The 17,963-nt window shown below is 40.8% G+C and overlaps 1 protein-coding gene and 1 long non-coding RNA gene across 4 annotated transcripts in view; one reads left to right on the forward strand and one right to left on the reverse strand.

Moving 5' to 3' along the window:
- LOC133652568 (BICD family-like cargo adapter 1) overlaps positions 1-17,963 on the forward strand; it is a 53,559-nt gene that overhangs the window by 15,521 nt on the left and 20,075 nt on the right. The window contains exons 3-6 of the mRNA XM_062051460.1: positions 9,621-9,737; positions 12,421-12,567; positions 14,511-14,690; positions 14,770-14,988. Coding sequence (XP_061907444.1) covers positions 9,621-9,737; positions 12,421-12,567; positions 14,511-14,690; positions 14,770-14,988 — 663 coding nt within the window. The remainder of the gene's footprint in view (positions 1-9,620; positions 9,738-12,420; positions 12,568-14,510; positions 14,691-14,769; positions 14,989-17,963) is intronic.
- Positions 1-17,963, reverse strand: part of LOC133652569 (uncharacterized) — a 58,540-nt gene that overhangs the window by 5,149 nt on the left and 35,428 nt on the right. The window contains exons 2-3 of one of the 3 annotated variants that reach the window (XR_009826595.1): positions 14,727-14,964; positions 14,446-14,630 (exon numbers count right to left, since the gene is read on the reverse strand). This is a non-coding gene — a long non-coding RNA (uncharacterized LOC133652569). Of the gene's footprint in view, positions 1-14,445; positions 14,631-14,726; positions 14,968-17,963 lie in introns of all 3 variants that reach the window. The other 2 variants (XR_009826597.1, XR_009826596.1) reach the window with 2 other exon arrangements.

Genomic DNA, 17,963 nt, shown 5'->3' on the forward strand with positions numbered 1-17,963 from the left:
TACAAATCAATCAGATAGTGTTATGATGCGACTTCATCGTGTACTCTACCGCGCATTATGTACAAAATACAACCCAACTCGAAGCGCCATCTGTAGACTAACCATTGGGACGTCTACCAAACAGTAAGAAGGCCGAGGCTAATATTTTGAAAAAACTCATACTGTACTGAATTACTGTTACTATTAAAGATGGAAGAGCAGGAGCAAGGTCGATTACATCATGTCCACATGTCCGAAAAATATCTACTTGAAAACAAACTACTTTTGGAGTACACCACGATGCCGCCATTTCACCAGCCAATACAATAAGCAAAATACCTGAACAGCGCACCTTAATGATGTTCTCGCCACACTGTTCAGATATTAATTGCACAACTTTACAACCCAAAAGAGTACTGTCCGGTTCAAACACTGATGACACCTATTAAACAAGGCAAGAAGCAAAGAATTAAACAGAGACAGAATTCAATTTGGCTCAATTTGAGGAGAGACGCCGGGACACTGTACTCTTGTACAGTCTCCAGCACGCTCTGCCAAAAGATTGTACGCCTCCTTCTTTTATTTGGACCTTCCACATGGCCACAGCTGTTTCTAAAGGACGAGGGTCGTGAATAGTTCACAGAAAAGGTCGTAAACAGTTCACAGAAAAGGTCGGTTCAAAAAAGAGGTCGTAAAAGAGTTCAAAAAGAGGTTCGTAAAACAGTGGGAAAAGGAGGTTCAAAAAAGCGGTGTCTGGAACTTGGGCAGATCCTGACTTCTCTCCGCTTTGTAGTCCTTGGGTTAAAACTATCTTTCTGTTGATTACAATACATGAAAGAAAACAAACACCTTCATGTTGCTTCCCCCCTTACACAGTGGAGTTTTACAAGCCTTCTTCTTGGTAGGTTTCAAAGACAGCTTTTGGTCTTCTCGCTGGGAACTCATTTCAACACAAAGTTTTTGTGATAACTTAGATGCAATTATTCTAACAAGTACATTTGTCATTTTTTGAGCTAACACACAAAGAAAGACAGCCATGTGAGTTAGTTTATAACACAGGTTGCTATATGGCCAAGAAGACGCCGATTATTATGCACACTCAGTGTAGTTCTGCACAATATAGAATAAAACTAGTTTATTTCTTCATATGACCATAAACTTGCAGACTTATTTTCATGCACTATACACTGGTGTTTAGTGTTTTCTTTTTGTTAGTTTTTTTTAGCAAACTATAGATATGTGATATTTTTTTGTTGTCATAATTGTCTAAATAAATGGTAGACCTTTTATGATAAAATGTACATATTACATTTGACTGATGGAACAGAAAATAGTTACAATGTTATTGAACATAATATTAAAAATATGATTTCTCTAAGTTATGCACTCCAAATTGCTAACAATTAATGTATGCAATAGCAGTTTGATACATTCTTAATATTAAGGTTTGAGCGTCAAATAGTAATGTTCCATTTCCATTATTTCCTGTTAATCCTACCCCTTCTACATGCATTCCTTTCTATACTGTACCTCCTTAAACACCACCTAGGCCATCCTTTATTGACCTCGTCACAATTGACATACGTGAAAACATAATTTTTTTTTTTACCATTTTGTATTGCTATCCAACATCTAGTCTTTAATTAGATTAATCACAGGGTTGCTGTAGATTCATTTTGATGAATCTTGATTATTAAATGCAATTTATTTGTAATCTAAAGTATATTAAAGTCCCCACATCTGCGGTCCCCTTCAAGGTTTCTCATTGTAGCCCATTGGGTTGAGTTTTTCCTAAAGATGTCCGATAATGGCTTTTTTGCCGATATTCCGATATTGTCCAACTCTTAATTACCGATTCCGATATCAACCGATACCGATATATACGGTCGTGGAATTAACACATTATTATGCCTAATTTTGTTGTGATGGCCCGCTGGATGCATTAAACAATGTAACAAGGTTTTCCAAAATAAATCAACTCAAGTTATGGAAAAAAATACCAACATGGCACTGCCATATTTATTATTGAAGTCACAAAGTGCTTTTTTTTTTTTTAACATGCCTCAAAACAGCAGCTTGGAATTTGGGACATGCTCTCCCTGAGAGAGCATGAGGAGGTTGAGGTGGGCGGGGTTGGGGGGCGCAGGGGCGATAGCGGGGGGTGTATATTGTAGCGTCCCGGAAGAGTTAGTGCTGCAAGGGGTTCTGGGTATTTGTTCTGTTGTGTTTATGTTGTGTTACGGTGCGGATGTTCTTCCGAAATGTGTTTGTCATTCTTGTTTGGTGTGGGTTCACAGTGTGGCGCATATTTGTAACAGTGTTAAAGTTGTTTATACGGCCGCCCTCAGTGTGACCTGTATGGCTGTTGACCAAATATGCTACGCATTCACTTGTGTGTGTGAAAGGCCGCAGATATTGTGTGATTGGGGCGGCATGCAAAGGCAGTGCCTTTAAGGCACGCCCCCAATATTGTTTTCTGGGTGGAAATCGGGAGAAATTCGGGAGAATGGTTGCCCCGGGAGATTTTCAGGGAAAATCGGGAGGGTTGGCAAGTATGACTGGGAGACTGCTCTTTATTTCTCCCTACGTCCGTGTACCACTCCGTACAGCGGCGTTTTAAAAAGTCATACATTTTACTTTTTGAAACCGATACCGATAATTTCCGATATTACATTTTAAAGCATTTATCAGCCAATAAAATCGGCAGTCTGATATTGGACATCTATAGTTTTTCCTTGATCCCACATCAGGGCAAGGAAAAACTCAACCCAATGGGCTACAATGAGAAACCTTGAAAGGGAACCGCAGACAAGGGGAATTTAATATACTTTAGATTACAAATAAATTACATTTAATAATCAAGATTTTTTTGTCCTGTCCAGCTTCTCAGGCAAATCATATAGTTGATGTAGATGCCTGTATCGGCTGTTCAGATTTACTTTACAAAAGAGAAGTGTAGGATACTTCTCTTGTTGCCTTATTTGTATTTGACTTTATTAAATGTATTTATATTATCATTTGGTGCAGCCGGGCCGGAGCAGGAGTGGATAGAAAGAGAGAAAAAAGGAAGACAGAGGGGGGAATTGTGGGGACAAGAGGGGGATAAGACAGAGAGACAAAAACAACAACAGCAAACACAACAACAACAACAACAATAGAGCAACATCAGCAAATATGATAAGTACAAATATGATGGTAAAAGTGATAGCAAAGAAGCAGTTAGCGAAATAAATAATACAGAAATGACAATGAGTATTATTACACTACAAATGAGGCAATACAAATACCAATAGAAATAGCACTATTGATACTGAATAATACCAATAATTTATCTCTATTATCAACAATACAGTTGTTCAAATGCAACAATACATATACCAGGGGTCACCAACCTTTTAGAAACCAAGAGCTACTTCTTGGGTACTGATTAATGCGAAGGGCTACCAGTTTGATACACACTTAAATAAATTGCCAGAAATAGCCAATTTGCTCAATTTACCTTTAACTCTATGTTATTATTAATAATTAATGATATTTACACTTAATTGAACGGTTTAAAAGAGGAGAAAACATGAAAAAAATGACAATTACATTTTGAAACATAGTTTATCTTCAATTTCGACTCTTTAAAATTCAAAATTCAACCGAAAAAAAGAAGAGAAAAACTAGCTAATTCGAATCTTTTTGAAAAAAATAAAAAAAATAATTTATGGAACATCATTAGTAATTTTTCCTGATTAAGATTCATTTTAGAATTTTGATGACATGTTTTAAATAGGTTAAAATCCAATCTACACTTTGTTAGAATATATAACAAATTAGACCAAGCTATATTTCTAACAAAGACAAATCATTACTTCTTCTAGATTTTCCAGAACAAAAATTTTAAAAGAAATTCAAAAGACTTTGAAATAAGATTTAAATTTGATTCTACAGATTTTCTAGATTTGCCAGAATATTTTTTTTCAATTTTAATCATACTAAGTTTGAAGAAATATTTCACAAATATTCTTTGTCGAAAAAACAGAAGCTAAAATGAAGAATTTAATTAAAATGTATTTATTATTCTTTACAATAAAAAAATATATATACTTGAACATTGATTTAAATTGTCAGGAAAGAAGAGGAAGGAATTGAAAAGGTAAAAAGGTATATGTGTTTAAAAATCCTAAAAATCATTTTTAAGGTTGTATTTTTTCTCTAAAATTGTCTTTCTGAAAGTTATAAGAAGCAAAGTAAAAAAATGTATGAATTTATTTAAACAAGTGAAGACCAAGTCTTTAAAATATTTTCTATTTGAGTTTTGTCTCTCTTAGAATTAAAAATGTCGGGCAAAGCGAGACCAGCTTGCTAGTAAATAAATACAATTTAATAAATAGAGGCAGCTCACTGGTAAGTGCTGCTATTTGAGCTATTTTTAGAACAGGCCAGCGGGCTACTCATCTGGTCCTTACGGGCTACCTGGTGCCCGCGGGCACCGCGTTGGTGACCCCTGACATATACTGTATGTAATGATAACTAGAGATACAAAGCAGAAAAATGGAGGGGAAGAAAGAGAAGCAACCTATATTAACCTTGTAGATTGTTATAGTAACAATAGGTTAAGCTTTGTCAGTGAGCCATGTGTTATTTAGTTTACCCGAGGGTAACAACGTTAATTTATGTTTTGATGTGAGCCCTTTGAGACACTTGTGATTTAGGGCTATATAAATATACTTTGATTGATTGATACTGATGCTGTTTGACTTCGGATGAGCCAGGTGTGTCAAGAAAGAGGAGACTATATACACAGTATGCCCTTAACGTGTTAAGGAGCAGCATCTACAAGCAGTGATGTAAGAGGTAGAGTAAGATGCAACACAGAGAGGATTAGGCTATAATCCTTCCTAATAGCCTGGCCATATGCAGCCAGTTGGCAACCAACACAACTTAGCCCCTCACTCAAGTTAATTACTGGTGCTGCATTCATACTTGTCATGCTGGGTCAGATAAAGAAAACTCTGGTGTGTGCGCTAACAATCATTCAAACCCTGGCGAGGACCAACAGAGCGGACACTTGAGCTCCAATGTGAATTATACACAGACCATTTACATTTACAGTAAGCAAGGACAAATGCAGGAGGAGGAAATGCATCTGAGACCTTGTCTCTTTACTCAGCTCTCTCTATGTGGAACAAATGTTTTGATATCTGACAGGGGCATTTATTTGAGTTCTTGTGAGAATTCTTCTCCGGTGTGCTCAGCTACTTTTACCACGGCGCTCACGCGGCCCCCTCACCCCTTTTTTTCTTCTTCTAATTCAGTGCTGGTCTCCAACAGTAAGTCTCCTCGGCATACTCGTCAAAACTTCCCCATTTTTAACAGGAAATCCAGTTTTCGTCCTTTTTTCTTGGCGTCGTCTCGGTCCCATTTTGTTTGTTCACGCTACTGCAGCGAGTTGCTCGACAGGCCTCTGTCTGGAACATTCAGAACATGGGCTCATCAAAGCAGCACTTGTCCAGCTGTTTAGTGAAGTAAACTAGTCATGTTCATGCTTGCCAAGCCTCCCGATTTTTCTGGGAGACTCCCGAATTTCAGTGCCCCTCCCGAAAATCTCCCGGGGCAACCATTCTCCCGAATTTCTCCTGATTTTCACCCCGACAACAATATTAAGGGTGTGCCGTGATGGCACTGCCTTTAGCGTCCTCTGCAACCTGTCGGCGCGTCCGCTTTTTCTCCATACAAACAGCGTGCCGGCCCAGTCACATGTTATATGCGGCATCTGCAGTCACGCGTAAGTGACTGCAAGACATACTTGATCAACAGCCATACAGGTCACACTGAAACAACTTTAACACTGTTACAAATATGCGCCACACTGTGAACCCACACCAAACAAGAATGACAAACACATTTCGGGAGAACATCCGCACCGTAACACAACATAAACACAACGGAACAAATACCCAGAATCCCTTGCAGCCCGAACTCTTCCGGGCTACAATATACACCCCCGCTACCACCAAACCACGCCCCCCCACATCTCACCCCCCCCCCCCAATCTCCCGAATTCGGAGGTCTCAAGGTTGGCAAGTATGGTCATGTTTAGCTAACTTTTATTGCAAATGAATATCGGCTCCAAATATCAGTTATCGGCCTCCTTAACTACTAATAATCGGTATCGTATCGGCCCTGAAAAAAAACATATCGATCGATCTTTAGAATGCATATGCGGTACTTAGGAAGTAATGACTGTTCTAAGGGACAGGGTAAATAGATTTTCACATGCATTTCTCCTTTGTTAAGCATTCAGACATACCGTAATTTCCGGACCATAAGCCGCACCTGACTATAAGCCGCACCAGCTAAATTTAGGGGAAAATACAGATTGCTCCATATATAAGCCGCACCGACTATAAGCCGCAGGGTTTTGATGTGTAATTACCGTAGTATATAGGGGTTCCTGCTACCACGGAGGGGATTGTCGGGACAGAGATGACTGTTTGGGAACGCAAAGCGTCCCATTTATTAACTATAAATCTTTCAATCATTCAATCAAACTTTCACATTTTTGACATGGCGAACCGCATTCGTGCAGAGTACAAATAACACAAGTGCTCGCATGTACGTTATCAAAATAACCATATGAAAAGTCAGTCTTTAATCATTGTGTCATCGTCTTCCTCCTGCGTACTAAAACCACCGAAATCCTCTTCGTCGGTGTCGGAGAAGAACAGGCCGTAAATAAGCCGCACCCTTGTATAAGCCGCAGGGACCAGAACGAGGGAAAAAAGTAGCGGCTTATAGTCCGGAAATTACGGTATTTGAACACATCTGTAAATAAGTCATCTACTTGTGCACATCAATCTTGCCTTAAAATCAAGAACATTCCAGGAGATCTAAGGCCACAAGTCATTGCTTGATCAGTCCTAATTCTAAACCACTGCAGGGTTATATTTGACAGATTTGCTCTGTTTGTTTGAAGTCCTGCCATGCAGTAAATATTCACATGTACCCGATCCACACAGTCTAATACTAGTTTAGTCAGTGGACAGAGAAAAGGTTTTACAAGGCATATGTCCCTCTGCCAAGAGTCCAGATTTGCTGTCCTGAATGCTGCAGACACATTGTGCCTTGCTCGTTTGTCCTGCCCTGATTCAAATTTATAGGTAGACTAAGTGAGATGATGGGTTAGTCAGTCATTATCTGAGTCTGCCACCATTTAGTTTGTCAGGTTATGGCTTTGACCTGACCCTGAAGTGGACATGGCCGGCTGAATAGCTGGTTTCTGCATAGACCAGCGTCACAGTTCACGTACTGTAAAACATGATGTAAAAATCTTCCTTAACCTCGATAACTCATGTTTACTCTAGCGAAACGTACTATAACCATTGTAGTTTGCAATGGTGCAAAACATTAGTGCATGAGATTGATAGGTGTGTGATTTGTTCAGTTACCCAATTGATACATCCATCCATTCATCTTCAATTGCTTATCCGGAATCAGGTCGCGGGGACACCAGCTCCAGCAGAGACCCCCAGACTTCCCTCTCCAGAGCAACATTAGCAACTTCCTCCTGGGGAATCCCGAATCGTTCCCAGGCCAGAGAGGAGATGTAATCCCCCCATCCGGTCCCTGGCCTGCCGCGGGGTCTCCTCCCAGTGGGACGTGCAACGAGGACCTCCCTAGGGAGACGCTCGTGAGGCATCCGCACGAGATGCCCGAACCACCTAAGCTGGTTCCTTTCCAAGCGAAGGAGCAGCGGCTCTACTCCGAGTCTCTCTCGGATGACTGAACTTCTCACCCTATCTCTAAAGGAGATGCCAGCCACCCTTCTGAGGAAACTCATTTCGTCCGCTTGTATCCGCAATCTTATTCTTTCGGTCATGACCCACACTTCATGACCATAGGTGAGAGTAGGAATGTAGATAGCTCGGTAGGCCGAGAGCTTTGCCTTCTGGCTCTGCTCTTGATTGATTGGGTAAAAATAAGATGCAAACTATTAGAGAGAGTTTTCTCCCTCAGTATGGCGCTGAACTTATTATTTCTGTGACAGTGTCAGCCAAAACATTATTTATTTATAATCGTTTGTATGCCATGTGCCCATATCTACACTCAGAACTCAGACAAGATTTTCTCAATGAGTTTTAAAGAAAGTCTGTCCATACATTTTCTACACAGCCGATCTAAGCTGGTGCATATACCAGCTAACTTCGGACGAAAGGCGGTTACAGTCTGGACTGGTCGCTAGCCAATCACACGACACGTATAAGTAAAATACATTTACTCTCGGATTCACACGTGGACAATTTAGTCCCTGATTACACACATGGGAAAACATGCAAGAGAAGGGCAGATTCAAACCCTCACTCAAAATGTTAGGCAGTTTGAAAAAGTGAACTTTTTTTCAAATGCTGTTGCCATGGAAACCATCCTGTATATCAGCTTCCTGAGTGTAGGTGAAGCTCAGTCAGGTGTCATGTAGCCTGATCCCACAGCCAAAAAAAAGTCTGCGGGCTATAGAGCGTTTTCTATTCGGGCTCCAGTACTCTGGAATGCCCTCCCGGTAACAGTTAGAGATGCTACCTCAGTAGAAGCATTTAAGTCCCATCTTAAAACTCATTTGTATAATCTAGCCTTTAAATAGACCCCCCCTTTTTTAGACCAGTTGATCTGCCGTTTCTTTTCTTCTCTCCTCTTCTCCCCTGTCCCTTGCGAGGGGGAGTTGCATAGGTCCGGTGGCCATGGATGAAGTGCTGGCTGTCCAGAGCCGGGACCCCGGGTGGACCACTAGCCTGTGCATCGGTTGGGGACATCTCTGCGCTGCTGACCCGTCTCCGCTCGGGATGGTTTCCTGTTGGCCCCGCTGTGGACTGGACTCCCGCTGATGTGTTGGATCCACTGTGGACTGGACTTTCACAATGTTATGTCAGACCCACTCGACATCCGTTGCTTTCGGTCTCCCCTAGAGGGGGGGGGGTTACCCACATATGCGGTCCTCTCCAAGGTTTCTCATAGTCATTCACCGACGTCCCACTGGGGTGAGTTTTTCCTTGCCCGTATGTGGGCTCTGTACCGAGGATGTCGTTGTGGCTTGTACAGCCCTTTGAGACACTTGTGATTTAGGGCTATATAAATAAACATTGATTGATTGATGATTGATTGACAAGTCCTTTAATGACACACGCAAGGATGATGCTGCCCAAGTCTGCACAAACACATATTTTGTGCTTCTGGAAAAAGCCCATGAACCTCTGATGTTTTGCATTATCTACCAGAAGAGCATTAGGTGGGAAGTTTTACATTTTAAATAAATTTAAACTTCCCCTCAGGAGGAGGTATTTGTTAATCCTCTGTTCTACTTCACTAGCTTAACTGAGTACAAGGTTAGCCCTATGTGTTCTTGTATTCGACACTTTACAAACATTTACCCCGTTTACAACCCTAACCCGCACACCGTTCAGAAAATATGAATGCTTGAGCTGTTTCGGAAGTTCTCTTTGAAGTTTTAGCACTGGTCATTCTGCAGGTTTTTCTATTGTGTTTGTCTGTTCTTGTGCGGCGAGTTAAATGGCTTGACGGGTTTATGAGCTGTGTTGGTGTTCTTGTTATCTGTTTAAAGAGATGCTAGATGTTCTCACTCAAATTGAACATTGTTTCAGGCTGCTGAGGTGGAGAGGCAGCTAACCATTCAGGTCCATTCATTACGGGATGACTTCAGGGAGAAGAATACGTCTGCCAGCCAGCACATGACACGACTAGAAATACTACAAGCTGAAGTAAGCAGTTATCAACAATATTTATTTCTCTCTTTACCTACTCTCTGTCCCGCTACTCTGTCTGTCTGTCTCAACCGGCCCAGACAGACGGCCACCCCGCTGAGCCTGGTTTCTGTTTCAAGTTTCTTGCCATAAGGGAATTTTCCCTTTCCTCCGTCGCCAAGTGCTTGCTTTTGTTCTCATTAATGTAAGAGTAGCAAAGTCCTGGACCTGCTCTGTGTGATGTGTTTACGTATCACTTCTGTTGAGAATTGGTGCTACATAAGCAAAATTGACATGATTTGACTAACCCTAAACCCCTAAAGTCTGAAATATGCTCTCACATCACAAAGCTTGTGTCCCCTCTGATGGCGTCTTTACAGCTCTTTCACGGGGCTGATGACAACCACAACTCTCGTTGACTAACTATTAGCTTCCTGTGTGTAAATGTAGACCAGTGGTTCTTAACCTTGTTGGATGAACCGAACCCCACCAGTTTCATATGCGCATTCACCGAACCCTTCTTTTTTCAAATTCAAGACAAAGTTATATGTTTTTGGTATCACTTTAGTATGGGGAACATATTCTAAGTAACAAAGACTTCATTTAGAGTTATTTGGTTAGGGTTAGAGGGTTAGGGCCAGGGTTAGAGGGTTAGGGTTATAATAAGGCCATGCCGAATAAGGCATTAATAAGTACTTAATAATGACTAGTTAAGAGCCAATATGTTACTAATTTGCATGTTAATAAGCAACTAATTAATGGTGAATATGTTCCCCGTACTAAAATGTTACCATGTTTTTTTACTGGTGCACAAAATGAACCGTGCATGAACATCACCTTGTTCAAAGAACAAAACCAACACAGTGCATAAACTCACATTAAATTACACACCTGCAAATCAGTGTGACTTCTGCTGTTGCCGTATCCGTAATACGCCGATAGGGAGAAGTTTTTATTTACAAGATGAGTCGGGTGTGTTTTGACCTCTACCGAACCCCTGAGCCCGACTCACCGAACCCCTAGGGTTTGATCGAACCCAGGTTAAGAACCACTGATGTAGACGTCGTAAACATTGGCGACTGGAGCACATCCACATTATTGTTTGCGCTGGAACAAATAATGTTGAAATGGCGGTCACTTTTATTGTATATTGCTCCGAAACCGGAGGAGAGGACGTTGGTGAAGGTGGGCTGTGTGACCCCTGAATGAGTCGAGCCAGAGGACATGTGGAAAACCTGGAGATGATGTACTACAAAAAGCTAAATTAGCTAGAATTTTTTGGAGGTGCACATCAAGGTCCGCCAGAGGCTTCGGAGTGGGAGGAGCCTGCCTAGAGCATATTTCAGCCTTAATTCTAAACGTAGCCCTACCCTAGCCCTAAACCTAACTGTACCTCAACCCTACATCTAACCCCAACAGTAAATGAACCCAAACCCTCTAATTGCAAAACCGCTGAACCTAACCCATAAACCTATCCCCCCCAAACCCTAATTCTATCGCCCTTAACCCAAATCCTAACGCCTAACCAACCAAACCCTAACCCCTTAACCCTGCTAAACCTAGCCCTAACTGCCAACGCTAGCCCGAAACCAACTCTAACCCTATCCTAGCAATTACCAGTCTTCTCATCATGTGTTCTCTCTCTGTAATCTGCTCCTCACTCTTGATTGGAGCAGCAAGGACTAGAAGTGAGTGATTAGCGAATGCCGTCATTTGGTCATAAACGCATGCTGCATGTAGCTTCTATTGTAGAAACAAGGATTGTACCAAAGGTTACATTTGAACTGGATCTTTTGCAATGTCTTGCAAGGCTGTGATCTACAAATCAAAAACCCCAAAGTTAAATCAATTCAATACTCACATGAATAATTTGTTTTGGCAATCCCTGTTTCCAAAGGTCATGCATCAAAAAAGGAACATGAGATGTGTTGTGACATCAGCCACGTGCTCATGTTTGCTGTTATTTGTTGATACTGGTACAGTTAAACACTTACTCTCTCCCTTTTTTCTGTAATGTGACAGCTGGGAAGGAAAACACCCACGGCCTCTACTTGTTCAGTTTTTCTAAATTTAACGAAAGCACTGCAACGTCTGGGGAATCCTACTGTTTATATCCTCTATTTTTATATGATGACAACTGGCTTTGCCCTGTTTTTGATAAATAGCCTGCGGTGGCTTTAAACATCCAGAACGTGGCATGCATGCTCATGTGTTTTGCAACAGCAACTGATTCTTGTGTGAAGCGGCAGCTCTGTCGAGTAGGTTCAGATGTGGGTCGAAACCAGAAGGGATAACATGACACCGTACAATAGTTCATTTAATGTTGAACTCTGCACAGACCAAAACAATACAAGTCCCGCTGTGGAGACTATGTTGAGGTGAAGGTCGTTACTTGCTGAGCAAGCTGATATAAAGGTTTGTGTAGGCACTATCCTATCACCAAGACATTCCTAAGATGAGGGTGGCTACAACCGCCTACGCCTGTGCTAGGCAACAAGCATTCGTAAGGCCAGTGGGAGTGCTTTTAATCTCGCGTAAGAGCTCGCCTCAGAGACGGGACAACACAATCTTTAGCCTTTAATCAATTCAGTGGCTGCCCATTTGTCTGCTTTCCGCTAGAAAACCGAGACAATCCTCAGCTTGTCGCCGTAATCCTTTTTAATGGGGTGTCATTTCTAAATACCTACACTGAACGTTTTAGATTAAAATGCTGTCGGAGAGGAAGATGGAGCTGGAACGGCGGATGCAGGTCGTGCTGGAGGAGAAGGAAGTGCTTAGGAATACCGTAGAAGACCTCAGAGAGAAGACGCTGGTGTTGGAGAGGCAGTGTCACGAGAAAGACCAACAGGTACTAAGATGGGAAACAAGGTATTTGTGGAAGCTCCGAAATCGAACGCCAGACCAAATCGTAGCAGACTTTTACAAATACAAACCCTGTTTCCATATGAGTTGGGAAATTGTGTTAGATGTAAATATAAGCGGAATACAATGATTTGCAAATCATTTTCAACCCATATTCAGTTGAATATGCTACAAAGACAACATATTTGATGTTCAAACTGATCAACATTTTTTTTTTTGCAAATAATCATTAACTTTAGAATTTGATGCCAGCAACACGTGACAAAGAAGTTGGGAAAGGTGGCAATAATTACTGCTAAAGTTGAGGAATGCTCATCAAACACTTATTTGGAACATCCCACAGGTGTGCAGGCTAATTGGGAACAGGTGGGTGCCATGATTGGGTATAAAAACAGCTTCCCAAAAAATGCTGTCTTTCACAAGAAATGATGGGGCGAGGTACACCCCTTTGTCCACAACTACGTGAGCAAATAGTCAAACAGTTTAAGAACAACATTTCTCAAAGTGCAATTGCAAGAAATTTAGGGATTTCAACATCTACGGTCCATAATATCATCAAAAGGTTCAGAGAATCTGGAGAAATCACTCCACATAAGCGGCATGGCCTGGAAACCAACATTGAATGACCGTGACCTTCGATCCCTCAGACGGCACTGTATCAAAAACCGACATCAATCTCTAAAGGATATCACCACATGGGCTCAGGAACACTTCAGAAAACCACTGTCACTAAATACAGTTGGTCGCTACATCTGTAAGTGCAAGTTAAAGCTCTACTATGCAAAGCGAAAGCCATTTATCAACAACACCCAGAAACGCCGCCGGCTTCTCTGGGCCCGAGATCATCTAAGATGGACTCATGCAAAGTGGAAAAGTGTTCTGTGGTCTGACGAGTCCACATTTCAAATAGTTTTTGGAAATATTCGACATCGTGTCATCCGGACCAAAGGGGAAGCGAACCATCCAGACTGTTATCGACGCAAAGTTCAAAAGCCAGCATGTGTGATGGTATGTGGGTGTATTAGTGCCCAAGGCATGGGTAACTTACACATCTGTGAAGGCACCATTAATGCTGAAAGGTACATACAGGTTTTGGAACAACATATGCTGCCATCTAAGCGCCGTCTTTTTCATGGACGCCCCTGCTTATTTCAGCAAGACAATGCCAAGCCACATTCAGCACGTGTTACAACAGCGTGGCTTCATAGTAAAAGAGTGCGGGTACTTTCCTGGCCCGCCTGCAGTCCAGACCTGTCTCCCATCGAAAATGTGTGGCGCATTATGAAGCGTAAAATACGACAGCGGAGACCCCGGACTGTTGAACGACTGAAGCTCTACATAAAACAAGAATAGGAAAGAATTCCACTTTCAAAGCTTCAACAATTAGTTTCCTCAGTTCCCAATCGTTTATTGAGTGTTGTTAAAAGAAAAGGTGATGTAACACAGTGGTGAACATGCCCTTTCCCAACTACTTTGGCACGTGTTGCAGCCATGAAATTCTAAGTTAATTATTATTTGCAAAAAAAAATAAATTTATCAGTTTGAACATCAAATATGTTGTCTTTGTAGTGCATTCAACTGAATATGGGTTGAAAAGGATTTGCAAATCATTGTATTCCGTTTATATTTACATCTAACACAATTTCCCAACTCATATGGAAACGGGGTTTGTATATATATTATATTATTTATTATTATTATTGTCTTATTATTGTCTATTGTGAGCAAACTGTGGTGCTGAATTTCCCCCATGGATCAATAAAGTACTTTCTATTCTATTCTATTCTATATAAAATCACTTGTTGTGAAGAAGACCATTCTTTCACACTTTATTTATTTTTTTAAATAAAGTTTTGTTTCTTACCTCTTGCTAGCAGACACTGTACTTGGAGTTGTTAAGCCTGGTTGTGACTCTTCTGTCATGTCCAGTTGCAGCAGAGTCAGGTGGCGCTTCTGGAGGTTCAGTTGTCCCACAGACAGCTGGCAGCTCAACTAGAGGAGCTAACGGAGGAGAACAGCCTGCAAAGCCTCACCCCTCACCGGTCAAGCCTATTGTGTGAGATAGAACAAAGTATGGAACAGGAGGAGCAGGAGCAGGAGCGGGAGCAGGTAAAGACAACAACAACAACAAGCTTCGACACCCACCTTCAAATCCCCACATATGTTGCTTTTGTCTTCTCCCCTCCAGCTGCGTCTTCAACTATGGCAGGCCTACTGTGAGGTGCGCTCACTGTGCTCCCATCTCCGGGGTAACGACGTCACAGACTCTGCGCTATCCACAGATTCTTCCATGGACGAGTCCTCGGAGACGTCCTCAGCCAAGGACGTACCTACCGGGAGCCTTCATGCCAACCTGCTGGAACTACGCAGGCTGACACAGAACCTGCTTGATGGCAACGAGTCCACGGTAATGCTACTTTTCATTTCTAGACCGCAAGAACTGAAATCTAAGTAAGATTAAATATCTCAAATAAGGGTGATATTTGCTTATTTTCTGTCTGATAAGATAATTCTTCTCACTAAGCAGATTTTATGTTAGAGTGTTTTACTTGTTTTAAGTGTTTTGGTCCTAAATGATCTCAGTAAGATATTACAGCTTGTTGCTGAGATTTGATGACCTATATTGAGTAAAACATGCTTGAAACTAGAATATCAACTGTTGCAAAGCTGTGTCATCAACACTCACAAGTATACAACTACTTTTTTAAAGTAATACTTTCTTATTTCAAGAATGAAAAAAAAAAATCATGATTTTGACACAATTGTGTCTCATAATTAAAACAGATGACAGCCAAATGGACTTTGCTGTTTTATTTTCAATGAAACGATAGAAAACAAGTACTCATATAGTAGTACAGTTGGCACAGTACAGTAAACTGACAGTTAATATTTAAACATTTAACATGTGACATTTCAAACAATTTTGAACAGAAATAGTTCATGCACTTTCAGATAAATTCTTCAAAATTACAATTAAAAAAAATTGGTCCGAGGGCCGGGCTGTATATATACATATATATATATACATTATATATATATGTATACACTACCGTTCAAAAGTTTGGGGTCACATTGAAATGTCCTTATTTTTGAAGGAAAAGCACTGTACTTTTCAATGAAGATAACTTTAAACTAGTCTTAACTTGAAAGAAATACACTCTATACATTGCTAATGTGGTAAATGACTATTCTAGCTGCAAATGTCTGGTTTTTGGTGCAATATCTACATAGGTGTATAGAGGCCCATTTCCAGCAACTATCACTCCAGTGTTCTAATGGTACAATGTGTTTGCTCATTGGCTCAGAAGGCTAATTGATGATTAGAAAACCCTTGTGCAATCATGCTCACACATCTGAAAACAGTTTAGCTCGTTACAGAAGCTACAAAACTGACCTTCCTTTGAGCAGATTGAGTTTCTGGAGCATCACATTTGTGGGGTCAATTAAACGCTCAAAATGGCCAGAAAAAGAGAACTTTCATCTGAAACTCGACAGTCTATTCTTGTTCTTAGAAATGAAGGCTATTCCACAAAATTGTTTGGGTGACCCCAAACTTTTGAACGGTAGTGTATATATATTCCTTGCGCACTGATTGACTGAAAGAGCATGCGCTTGGCACGATGTCATGTTATCGATGGAAAAATGCATTTTTAGATTTGCCTGAGCGGCTAGGAGACCCCGAGAGTAACAAGCGGTTGCCTTGTTGCCTTCCCATTAAGAACAATAAATTAGTTTTTAGTATAAGTTTGCTGGTTTCAAGAAATGTAATGCCGAGCGCATATCATTATGTCAAGATAATGGCACTAGCATTTACTTCATTTAAGAATATTTTTCAACATATTGAGCAAAAAGGTCTCATGTTTTTATTTTCTACCAAGAAAAGTGCACTTGTTATTAGTGAAAATATACTTATTTTAAGGTATTTTTGGGTTCATTGAGGTTAGCTAATTTTACTTGTTTTGGAAAGTCTTGACAAGCCAAATGTTCTTGTTCTATTGGCAGATAATTTTGCTTAGTTCAAATAAAATACCCCTAATTTTAGTAATTTTTTTTCTTGTTTGTGAACACTAACTTTTTGCAGTGTAGACACTATTTACTACCAATAGAGCACCCTCTTCTACTTAAAGGGGTGATAGTAGGATTTTTTCTACATTTAAAACACTTTCTTTGTGGTCTACATAACATGTAAAGATGGTTCTTTGGTCAAAATGTTGCCTAGATCAGTGTTTTTCAACCTTTTTTGAGCCAAGGCACATTTTTTGCATTGGAAAAAATGCGGAGGCACACCACCAGCAGACATTAAAAAACGAACTCAGTTGACAGTAAAAAGTCGTCGCAATTGTTGGATATGACTTTAAACCATAACCAAGCATGCATCAATATAGCTCTTGTCTCAAAGTAGGTGTACTGTCACCACCTGTCACATCACGCCCTGACTTATTTTGAGTTATTTGCGGTTTTCCTGTGTGAAGTGTTTTAGTTCGTCTTGCGCTCCTATTTTGGTGGATTTTTCATATTTTTTTGCTATTTTCCTGTAGCAGTTTCATGTCTCCCTTTGAGCGATATTTCCCGCATCTACTTTGTTTTAGCAATCAAGAATATTGCAGTTGTTTTTATCCTTCTTTGTGGGGGCATGGTTGATTGTCATGTCATGTTCGGATGTACATTGTGGACGCCGTCTCTGCTCCACAGTAAGTCTTTGCCGTCGTCCAGCATTCTTTTTTTGTTTACTTTGTAGCTAGTTCAGTTTTAGTTTCGTTCTGCATAGCCTTCCCTAAGCTTCAATGCCTTTTCTTAGGTGCACTCACCTTTTGTTTATTTTTGGTTTAAGCATTAGACACCTTTTTACCTGCACACTGCCTCCCGCTGTTTCCGACATCTACAAAACAATTAGCTACCTGCTGCCACCTACTGATATGGAAGAGTATTACACGGTTACTCTGCCGAGCTCTAGACAGCACCGACACTCAACAACAACACATTTGCAGATTATAATTACTGGTTTTAACCCAAATAGGTAAAATTAGATAATCTCCCACGGCACACCAGACCGTATCTCACAGTGGTTGAAAAAGACCGGCCTGGATTATGTTTAACAGAACGTTTTCAAGCCGTTTTCTGACCGTCTCTCCAGGGTACGCCATTTTCTGGGCGGTTTTACTTATGTGGCTCCACTTCGACTGCGCTTTCTCCCCGCCATCTTTGTTGTAGTTTATAGTGCTTCCATAGCGAGTCTACTGAAAGATATACGTTTTAAACTGCGCTACTTTGTACTAGAAATGGCAACAATGGAGGATAACTGTGCATGTGTGCTAACTGTATTTTGTTGCTGTGTACTTGTGACATGTGCAATGACAATAACGTTGAAGCTAATCTAATCTA

The sequence above is a fragment of the Entelurus aequoreus genome, linkage group LG06 (genome assembly GCF_033978785.1).
Source record: "Entelurus aequoreus isolate RoL-2023_Sb linkage group LG06, RoL_Eaeq_v1.1, whole genome shotgun sequence".
NCBI classification, from domain to species: domain Eukaryota; kingdom Metazoa; phylum Chordata; class Actinopteri; order Syngnathiformes; family Syngnathidae; genus Entelurus; species Entelurus aequoreus.